General features: G+C 36.2%; 1 protein-coding gene across 2 annotated transcripts in view; it reads right to left on the bottom strand.

The window, feature by feature from the left end:
- Window positions 1–3,618: 3,618 nt before the first annotated feature.
- The window catches only part of nkain4 (sodium/potassium transporting ATPase interacting 4), a 64,538-nt gene continuing 55,905 nt past the window's right edge, over window positions 3,619–12,251 (bottom strand). The window contains exons 6-7 of one of the 2 annotated variants that reach the window (XM_084099886.1): window positions 9,118–9,202; window positions 3,619–6,774 (exon numbers count right to left, since the gene is read on the bottom strand). In XM_084099886.1, the coding sequence (XP_083956012.1) occupies window positions 6,765–6,774; window positions 9,118–9,202 (95 nt within the window). In that variant the 3' untranslated portion in view covers window positions 3,619–6,764. The remainder of the gene's footprint in view (window positions 6,775–9,117; window positions 9,203–12,251) is intronic. The other variant, XM_084099887.1, reaches the window with a different exon arrangement.

The raw sequence follows: 12,251 nt of genomic DNA, 5'->3' as shown, positions 1-12,251 counted from the left end.
TGAAGGACAGTTCTTACTAGCAACTCTTACATTGACTAGCCGTGGAAAAAGTCAAACTGACGTTCAAAGGGCTAATAAAAACTATTGAGTTTTATCTATGGTTTTATATATGGGTGATTCTCCAACTACAGGCACTTTTGCGTCCTTGGCCTTTTTTTGTAAATAAATAAACAAATAAATGCACAAATAAATTGTCCTTATGAAGTTCATGCTCCAACATCTTAGTAACCACCAAATCTTGCCCCTGTTTTCTTTTAAAAATGTTTTTGCAACGCTGTTTATTAGCAGATTTTGCAGTTTTATGCTTGTCCTCAACCCAGACTGGCCCTCTTTGAATGTTAAAAAATTATATTAAAGGATCGATTTAAAAATATTTTTAACATGTTTGTCTTAAGGACAAATAAAATAATATCATATACCATCGAAATTCCATATGTATATCACAATTTTAAACTGTTTTTGGAATAAAATAAGTCTGTCCCCAGGTTTTCTGTCATTTCCACCTCCCTCAACAAAATCCACTTTAATAGATCCACCTTAAATATTTTATTTACTTGGTAATCATGGAAATAACAGTGAAAAGGATGTATTAGTTGAAGATGAAACTTCAGGCACATGTGCTCTTCAGCACAAGAAAATAAATCAAGGTAACTCAAGCTTTTATACGGAGTATTTTTATTCAGCGTCATTTCCACCTTGGCTGTAGTTCGGTTGAATTATGTACAACAAATATGAAAATAATGTATTATGTTTATTACGAGTAAACAACATAATAAGTCCAAAAGTAGCTAAGACTGACATGGGGAGTGCTAATATTGCAGAAAAACTACTAAAATGTCATTTCCACCTCTGAGAAATTACAGGCGTAGCTTTGGACATGATATATGCCGTTTTTGTGCGCTTTTGCATGTTCTCATGACATATGCTTTTGGACTGAGAACTTTATATATCACCATTCCAGTATACTCTATATTTATTTTTATTTATCTATATTTATATGAATGTTTTGAGCAGGTTCATATAATTTGCATATCATTTGTAATCATTATTTTTAAAACTATTAGGTAGCCTATACTGTTCAACTCATGTATGTTAAATAATAAAATACATGGTTAAAAATATTTTGGACTGGCAATTTAAGTAAAAATAAACAGAAACAATTGTTCCACCATAAACCGTCATTTCTACCACTACAGTTTTTAAGAAAAAAAATAAGAATAACCAATGATGTGGATCTAAATGTATTTTAAATCAAGTAGGCTATTAATAGTTCATTACTTACAATATATGTGTGAGTGACTTATAATAAATATAGACCTGAGCAAAAATGAAATGCTGTAGGCAAAAATCCCAACTCGTGGCAACTCGTGGCATTTAGCAACTTTAAATAAAAATGCATCAAGTTCATGAAGCATATAGTATATAAGCATATATGCATATAGTTTATACACACATTTGTGTGTATAAACTATATATTTTATATTTTTAACAAATTTCTTAGTGTCCCACATTAGGAAATGTGGTTTCCAAATCTGGGACAGCATGATCAGCCTAATGTGGGACAGTACTTCAATGAGTCAGAAATGTGTGGTGGGTCATGGTTTGTGGGACAAACATGGTTATTTACATGGTTTTAGTCTTGTAATGCAATATTACAATACTGTTAATGCAGATTTTTACAGTAATGTGAATTTTTTATTCTTGAAGGGCGGTTTGAAGGCTCTTTTTTTGTGTGTAGGTGTGCGTGTGCATGCCTACATATGTGTGTGTCTCTCTCTCTCTCTGTGTGTGTGTGTGTGTGTGTGTGTCATGTATGTGCCATGTATGTGTAAAAGGTATAGTTGACTTAAAATGAAAAATAGCTCTGAATTTAAAAATGCAGTAGAAAACCAATAAAGCAATTCCACTTTATTTTATGCATCTGATTAATTCAATGAAATGTATTTTAGATCACAATGGCAAAGGTGAGAAAGACAGGGACAGATTGTCACAGAAAGAGAGGCAGAAACAGGGAAAGGATAAGAGAAAGAAACTTAATCAGTGGAGGCAGGACAGGATGAAAAGAGCCATAGAGGAGTATTGTTGAGGATGGTGGGGTCCCTCAGCTGAGACTGTTGGCCAGGGCATGGAATGTCCCTATCTACTCTCCAGTGAATCTAAAATAAAAGATTTTACTATTCTACATGTATCAATGTGATTTTTGGTCTTTTATCATAGATTTTTCAGTGTCCCACATTGGGGAAACGTTCTGGGACATTAGGAAGCTGCAGATTTTCTCAGACGACTTGCAATAAGAGCACTAATATGTCTATAATTTATCTTATGAATGGGTTATTTGAATTTTCTCTTTTGATTTGATTAGGATACATCCTGGGGTTTTTAAAATGGTATTGGGTGTGGATTTAATGTTTTGGTTACACATCGCAATATGTCACAGAAGTCTGAAGTGCAAAAAATGTCCCACATTAGGGCAATTCACCCTATTAAGATTTATTTTGTTACATGATTAGCCACTGATGTTGTTGACTGATACATAATCTTATATAATCAGTTTTACAATATTGTAATAAAATACATAAATTGAAAAGTGGTGGAAATGACATCTTTGAAAGTGTTCTTCAGAAAAACTGTTAAAAATAATAATATTCCATGGAATTCTAAAACTGTTATATTGTGTTAGAAGACAAATTAATGAAGCTAGGAAGATTGTTTTAAGAGTGTTTTAAGAGAGTGAGATCTATCTATCTATCTATCTATCTATCTATCTATCTATCTATCTATCTATCTATCTATCTATCTGTCCGTCCGTCCATCCATCCATGATCCATCCATCCATCCATCCATCCATCCATCCATCCATATCTGTCTATCCATCCATCCATCCATCCATCCATCCATCCATCCATATCTGTCTATCCATCCATCCATCCATCCATCTACAGTAGCCTATCTCCATCCATCCATCCATCCATCCATCCATCCATCCATCCATCCATCCACTGTATTTCCATCCATCCATCTACTGTATCTCCATCCATCCATCTACTGTATCTCCATCTATCTATCCATCCATCCATCTATCTGTCAGTATAGCAGAGAGTTTTGCAGGCAGATCATTAATAACGTTCTGAAGGCAAAATGCATTTCTCACTGCGTATCCATAATTTAAAGTGAATATGGATTGAAAAGTATCTGCTTCAACAAAGGCACCAATTGTTCAGTTAAAGAGCAGCAATCCTGAAGAAAAATGTATCACTGAGACACAAGACGACAAACATGGAAATACTTGCTGACAGCAACTACAAAACTTAGACCTTGATCTATCTATCTATCTTAATCAAATCAAAATAATCCGTCCACAAGAACATTACATTTTATTTATCTACTATATATTCATTATTTTTAGTATCTTGAAATCTCCTGTCCAACACGTTGCATGTCTGTTTGGTTAGATTATAGTTTGGTTAAACTCTTGTCTTTGGTGGAGTGTGTGGACTCTTGAAGTGCCTCTCTCTACTTGTCTATGCACCTCATATGGACTCATTTTAAGGCACGGTGAGTCCCTAGCTCTTCGTTAGATTACAGGACAGCATTGTGTAACAAAAACAAGACGTGTGATCAGTAGATGAAAAGCAGACTTTTATTAACAAACATCTATTTACACTGTGGTCAGCAAACACGTGTTGATGGACAGGCAGTCAATGTAGAACTATGGAGAAAAGACACAGGAAAGAGATACAAAAAGGGCTTAAAAAAACACCTGTGAAAAGAGACAGAGCCATTAAGACGAGGGGAAAAGGTGTGATAAAAATGTATATCATTCCTTTTCTCATTATAACACATATACAGAAGACTATCATTGCTGGCTTATATTCAATATCCTAAAATCTACAATTGCAAATGTACATGGATATTTTCAGAGAGTGTTACAAAATGTTCCTGTTCCTCGAGTCGAGATGTTGTGTACAGAAGGACATTAAACACTAGGGGGCAGGATAGATCCATGGCCAATATGATGACCTAACAGAACACTGTACACCATTACAGCAAGCCCAAAATATTAAGCTGGAAGTGTTACACACACTCATAAAATAAATGCTAAAAAAAAACTTCCCCTGAACCCTTGCCATGTTTAAAGGAGTAGTTCACCTTAAATAAAAACGGTCATTTACTCAGCCTCATGTTGTTACAAACTTTGATTCAACACAAAACAGGATATTCAGCAGAATGTTCACGCGACTCTTTCCCATATGCGAAAGCACAAAGCAATCGTATGACTTCATAGCGCAATCTGAAAATGCACTCTTCCAGTAGGGAAACGTATTAGTTATATATAAAAGAGCAACGTGCGCATTCTTCAGAAGTTCTCCTACCGGACATACAGGTAGAGCAATGGTGAACTTCTCCTTTAAGAGCATTAAAGGCCACAAGAACCCAAAATGTTGCCAATACAGTGAACAAATCTCATGATATGAAACATCTGGGATTACAAGCTTGTTCATACTGACCTTTGGCCTTCACATCTCACTTTAGAAAGAAATAGACAGCCCCTCTCTTCAAAACAGTCACACACACACACACACACACTATGATACATGTAACGTTGCATGTCAGGTCAATCAGTTGTGCTTTGAGGTTTATGTTTCCAGTAAAAAGCTACAGTAGCTCTGCATCTACAGTGAAAGACATTGACAGCCACTCAACCGTTTTCAAATTCATACAAAGACATGCTGACGATTTGTTCACAAACAACTGATATTTGATTACAAGCACCATTCAAATGAAAGAACCTCTTTCTGTTTCATAATATCAGCCAGTCCTATAACAATACTAATGAAAAACATTTCAGTTTGAATAGTATGAGGTTATGTAGTATATTGTACTGCCCAAATTAGTTTCTGTTAGATCTAAAGGCTGATTATACAAACACATTGTGCAATAAATGATGATTATTAACATTAAAAATACTGACGGCATGTACAGTGACCCCCAAAATGTTTGAACGCTTAAGTCACACTTAAAATGGACACATTTCATTGCATCGGATACAAAACATCAAAGCAAGAATCATCTGCAAATAAAAGTGGCAAGGCGATTTTCAGTCACTCTTAGAAGGTTCTATATAGAACCCTAACAGGTTCTGTCAGACGCATCATATATAGAACCTTTTAGGGGTTCCATCATGGGATTTGATTACTAATTTAGTTTTAATGCATTTTTTTATTCAATTAAATTTGATGAATTAAACAGCTTATTATAAATTAAACGGCTAAAACATACTTTATCGCTAGAAAAAATTAAATAACCCATTAAACATGAAAGTTTTATGCAGTCGTTTAAGACATTTCTCCTTATACACTCTTAAAAAATAAAGGTTCCAGAAGGTGTTATTTACAGTGATGCCATCCATGTTGGGGAAAGTTACTTTTACAAGTAATGCATTACTAAAAAAAGTAACTAATTACATTACTTAGTTACTTTTTCTGTAAATTAATGTGTTACGTAAAAATGACTTCTCACCTAGGCTGGGCTTGCTTGTTTCACACCAGAAGTTTTTGCTTATTATTATTAGCATGATTGAATTGGATCATCAAAGGTCAGCAGCAAAGACATTGGTTAATAAAGTGAGATTAAATACATAAAGTACATTTGTACTATTTAACGTTTGCGTAATATTCAGTGAGTTTTCATTTGACTGTTTTCATTCATTTTGAGGAATACTGAATCTGTGTGAGATGAGTAAATGCTCACATTTAGACTAGAACTACAATAACCATCATGTTCACACACAAAGCTCTGCACTTACTTCTGATTTCTCTCAACAGGAGAGCTGTCAGTCAATAAATGGGAAAACAAAGTAACTTGTGTTACTTATTTGAAAAAGTAACTTAGATATTTTGTTGTAATTTTAAAAGTAATCTGTTACTTTACACGAGTTACATGAAAAAGTAATCTGATTACATAACCCGCGTTACTTGTAATGTGTTACCCCCAACACTGGAATGCCATAAAATAACCGGAATAAAGGAATAAACAGTTCCTAAAAAAACGTTTCCCACTTTTGTGCAATGGAAAGGTTCTTCTAGGATGTTAAAGATTCTTCAAGAAACCATCAATGCCCATGAAGAACCTTTATTTTTAAGAGTATTATAGAACCTTTTTGGCATAAAGTGTTCTTTAAAATAGAGTGTGTATAACCTATAACGTCATGACATTCATACACTGTTTAGTGTGATTTGAGTGTCCAAATACAGGGATCACTGCATAAATCTAAAACTAAAAACTAAAACTGAATCTGAAAGTGAATCATGAGAATGGTACATCACACTATGACATAAAGCAATTTTCAGAAAAGCTAATTCTGTCTTGTTTTGTTATATGTTATGCTTTCTTTGCCTCTATTTTTGACTAGCACAGGAGTTTCGCTGGCTTGTCTTGTGTTTTGGGGCCGCACCCCCGTCCTCCTCTCGGCTCGCTCCTCTGTTTTACTGTGCTCATCCTGTGTGAAGGTAAACGGCACACAATGGCCCTCCTCAGAGCTGGAACTTCTCAATAACGCAAGTGCACAGACCACACACACAACACCGGTCAGAACACAGGACCTTTTTTGTTTAGATATGCTTTACAGCCACTTGTAGAAGTGTCTAAATGAGGCGATGGAGCGACTGTGTTTCGTCCAGAGCTGACACTCTTTTAAACAGAGGAAGACGAGGAGCAGAGAGGAGGAACGGGCAGAATGGCTTCTCTTCAGGACACGCTTTCATTTACGAAGACCTGAAAAACACAAACACAGAGAAATGTTATTAGAGTAAACCAATATATCGGTTTAACACATTGATGGTTGCTTTTTTTGGTTGCTGATGGTTGTTATCTGGAGAGTTCTTTTGGTTCATTTTTGTGTGTCACTTTTTATTTTTACTTTATTTGCAGTTTATTTTATGTGTTTTGGTTCAATTTGAATGTATACACTGCCGTTCAAAACTTTGGGGTCAGTAAGATGACATATTAATATTTTACTCTACAAGGAAGGATGCATAAAATTGATCAAAAGTGACAGTGAAAACATTTATAATGTTACAAAAGATTTCTATTTCAAACAAATGCATTTTTTTAAACTTTCTATTCATTCAAGAATCCTGACAAAAACGTATCACGGCTTCCTCAAAAATATTAAGCAACTGTTTTCAACATTGATAATAATGAGAAATGCATTAAATCAGAATATCAGAGTGATTTCTGAAGGATCATGTGACACTGAAGACTGGAGTAATGATGCTGAAAATACAGCTTTGATCACAGGAATAAATTAAATTTTAAAATATATTAAAATAAAAAACAGTTAATTTAAATTGTAATAATATTTCACAATATTACAGTTCTACTGTACCTTTGATCAAATAATTGCAGCCTTGTTGAGCATAAGAGACTTCTTTCAGAAATATAAAAACATTTGACTGACCCCAAACTTTTTTCACAGCAGTTTTTATTTGATTTTATTTAAGAATTACACTTTATTTTATGGTTCAGTCATTATTGTTAAATGCGTGATAAAGCACTATTTTACACAAAGTTTCATTCATATTATTCAGTCATATTAATTATCATGCGATTCATTGGGTCACTGGCATGTTTTCCCACCTTAGACATCTTTATCTGCAAAATCCACTTTCCATCAACCTCTAAGTAATTACAGAACTAGAAGTTTAAACTTACTTCCCAACACATGCACACACACACACACACACACACACACACACCTGCTGGGTGATTTATTAAACTCCCTGAGACCGTGAAATGGTTGTGTATCTAGAGACAGGACAAGAACTTCACTCATTTGCAACTTGTCTGATTAAACCGTCATGAAAAATGTCCCCAGGGCAAATATAACGTATTTAGCACCTCCATGTGCACATATTGAAAAAAGGCTTCTTTTGCAGACGCTCATTACAGATCCTGCATAATTTAAGGCTTATTGAAATGAGGCCAGACCCGGTCTCAGAGGGACCACTCCACTGATCCATATTCTCCATATGCAAAAGATAAAACCACGTAAGATCGAGGGTAGCAGAAGGTAGATAGAGAAAACATACTGTACGACTCTAAAATGAAAACAGATTAAAATGCATCATTGAAACTAAACCACAAAAATGGCTTGCTCTGAACGTCTAGCTTGATGAGTGCATTACACACATTTACACTTCCAGTTTCAGCAGTCTGACTTGTACAGTCACAGTGAAGTAATACAGACTATTATTTCTTCAGAAGATGCTATTATTCTACTTGGCACATAACCAATGATAAAAAAATTAGGAAAGTTGGCCAAACATTGTGCCGCTTCCGGCTGCCAACGTTTAAAACGAGATCTGGCGTAGTTCTCGTGGTAAAAAATGAAATGTAACCTGGAAGCACATGGCACTTTTTTCATGTTAAACTTATAGCTTATACTAATAGCCCACATGTAATATTTGCCAATAATAATACCAAAAAAAAAAAACTGGTCCTAGTTGATATAAAAGCTCTTTACTGTTCGATTTAGCTTCAGACAGTTTCACTAATCCCTCGCTGGACAAGATCAGAATGCTTAATGAATGGACTAATTAAGAACTTACACTAATTAAAAGAAAACTAACTTTAATTAATGCTTTAGATAAGGGCAAGCAGGGACATGTGTAAGAGGATCTATTTAACTTAATTCACACGCAGAGTATGTGACTGGATTCAGAGTCACACATGAAGGATCTTTATTGGCATCGATGGTAAACCATGGAATCTTTCCCTTGCACAAAAGGTTCTTCAGATTATTGTTCTTCACAATTAGAAAATAATGGTTCTTTTAAGAACTGTTCACTGAAAGGTACTTTAGGGAAAAGTTTCACAGCATTGCTATGAAAACCTACTTTTGCAACCTTGAGTTTTAAGAGTGCGCACACACACACACACACACACACACACACAGATGATATTCCTAATTGTCCCCAAGGGGAATTTTTGTCAGATTTTGCTTGTACACACACACACACACGCTCACGCACCTTCTAACACACGCATGCACATGCACATGCATGCACGTAGCGCGCGCACACACACACACACACACACACACACACAGGTACTTACTGATGCACGGGCTTTAACAGAAGATGAGATGGTTTCTCATTGACATGGTAGAGAGGGAATGGGTCAAATCCACCAATAAAATCAACTGAAAACCAAACAAAAGATGAAATTAAAGAATGAAAGAAATGAAACCATGAGCCATGAAGAGAACAAATGAAACATAAAATGATAATCACTTGAAGCAAAAAAATATGAACAGACATAATGTTTGACAGAAATATGAATCAATGTGAACATTAACACTGGAATATACACACCACTACACAAATCAGACATAATCATTAACAATGAACAGTGTCTCATGAGATTTGATATGCTCACACTGTAACTCTTACACACACACACACACACACACACACAGACACACACACACACACACACACACACACACACACACACACACACACACACACACACACACACACTCATGTCGGCTTGACTGAAGTCAAGTTTTATTCTCTTTATCTGAACAAGTCTCTATTCAATGTTACTCTCACACAAACACACACACACACACACACAGCAGAATGAATAACAGGTCTCTGAATGAGTGATTTTCATGATCAGATGTCAGGCCTCGTTCAGCCCAGTGTGATTCAGACTCCACACACTCTCTCATTTCTAACTTATATACAGCAAGAAAAGAGGGAGAGACTCTCCCTGCGTCCCGATTCCAATACCAGCTATTTTAAATATAAATAAGTATGCGAGATTCAAATGAGCCCCAAATCACAGTAGGTTGAACATCATGTGTAAAAAATGATGCATGATTTCTGCTGGGAGTTATACGCTTACCCACAACCCACTGCGCTACAACGTTTATTAATTTCTTTCCTTCGTAAACAAAACCGGGTGTTCTTACATACAAAGAAATATATGTTTAATAATGAAGGTAATGGCTGTTAACACTTATTCAAAAGCACAGTACATGAAAAATATCAGTGGCATCAAGATCACTATGATGGTCCGGTTATCAAAGGCACCAGTGCACACGTTTTAGTGTATACTTCGTAGGTGAATATGGCAAGTGAGTTTCAGCTGTGACTCATGAAAGCTCAAACAAACCTTTCAGTCGATCCATAAAACTGCGACCGAAGGCAAACTCAGGAGCAATTTCAGCTTCATGCTTACACACACACTGAACATACAGCAGGACTGGAAATAGCAGGGCCGGTTTGTGTATCATAAACGACAGGCTTCGAGCTCATAATGTGTCATTAGCGTTCGAGCTCCAGAGACCATGAGCTGCGCTGCTATGTGTGGAATGCTGGGAAGGCAGAGGCAAATGGACGACTTCACTCGTACTTACAGTGTGAAACACACACTTCCAGAGCAAACAACCACGTCTTAGACAACCACTATACCTCATCTGCATGGTACACGCCACTTTCAGGAGTTGAGGGTGAAATATTAAATATATGGCTATCTAATAACTGGTAAAACCTTATTTCGATGGTCCACTTTAGATATTCTACTAACTATAAGTAACTTTGCAACTACATGTTAACTAACTCTCATTAGAGTATTAGTAAAACAACAGAATATGGAGAATTAAGTCTTGGGCAGTGTTCGCAATCTACAGACCCTTTCCAAAAAATTAGAATATCATGGAAAAGTTTATTTATTTTGAATTCCATTCAAAACGTTAAACTTCCATAGATTATAGATTCAGGGTCCACAACTTAAACGATTTCAAGTATTTAGTCGTTTATTTGTAGGCTACATAATTTGATCTTCCAGCTCATAAAACCCATGAAAACAGGATTTCAAAAAATTAGAATATTACATGAAATCACACAGTAATCACACAGTGATACCATGGTCATTGAACCAGGTTTTGGTTCTTTTGGCAGTGTGGGCAGGTGCAAATCCTTCTGGAAAATGAAGGAAGCATCTCCATAAAGCTTGTCTGCTGAAGGAAGCATGAAGTGCTCTGGAAATGTCCTGGTAGACGGCTGCGTTGAGTGGACCAACACCAGCCGATGACATGGCTCCCCAAACCAACACAGACTGTGGAAACTTCACACTGGACTTCAAGCATCTTGGATTGTGTGCCTCTCCATTCTTCCTCCAGACTCTGGGACCTTGGTTTCCAAATGAGATGCAAAATTTGCTCTCATCAGAAAAGAGGACTTTGGTCCACTGTGCTTTATTAAATCCAGAGTCAACGCAGCCGTCTACCAGGACATTTTCAGAGCACTTCATGCTTCCTTCATTTTCCAGCAGGATTTGCACCTGCCCACACTGCCAAAAGAACCAAAACCTGGTTCAATGACCATGGTATCACTGTGTAATTACTGTGTGATTTCATGTAATATTCTATTTTTTTTTTAAATCCTGTTTTGTGGGTTTTATGAGCTGGAAGCCCAAATTATGTACAAATAAACAACTAAATACTTGAAATCGTTTAAGTTGTGGGCCCTGAATCTATAATCTGTGGAAGTTTAACGTTTTGAATGGAATTATGGAAATAAATAAACTTTTCCATGATATTCTAATTTTTTGGAAAGGGTCTGTATACTCTAATTCACTATTCCCAACATTAGTCCACTTATATAGTGCACTTGAGTGAGTGAATGAAAACAATTGAGTGATTTCGGACACTGAGTGTGTGGGAAGGGCTGCCGCTTCTGCATAGTTTGTGTTTGCTGTTTAATATTTGAAACTTGGCAAACTGGCAGCTCCAGTAGTGATGAAAAGATTTATCTTGAACTCTAACATGGAAACTAGCATATATAAAATGTATTAAACAATTTAATAATCAATTAAAAATGAATTTACACCTGTTGGCTGGATGGATGATTCAGCTGCAAGCGCCATCTTCTGGCGAGGCGCGGTAATTTATTCGCCGCCTGACTCTCGCAGTGCATTATGGGTATTCTTTAGCTGTGGAGCGTACATCGGTTGTACACTCGTTATTGCGGTGCATTATGGGATTGAATGAGGGCACTCGATAACGTCCACCATGGTTTTGGACACAACTTCAAATGGCTATCCCCTCAAATAGTGCCCTACTTAAGGGTGTAGGGGGCGATTTCGCACTCAGCCTTGGTGTCAGTTTTGCTTTGCATCAGAGGTAGAGATCAGACAATCAGACAAATCCAGCACTCACATAACAAATTATCTTTAATTCT

The sequence above is a fragment of the Abramis brama genome (assembly GCF_963993115.1).
Source record: "Abramis brama genome assembly, chromosome: 22".
Classification (NCBI taxonomy): domain Eukaryota; kingdom Metazoa; phylum Chordata; class Actinopteri; order Cypriniformes; family Leuciscidae; genus Abramis; species Abramis brama.
This window is presented reverse-complemented; position numbering and strand designations above follow the sequence as displayed.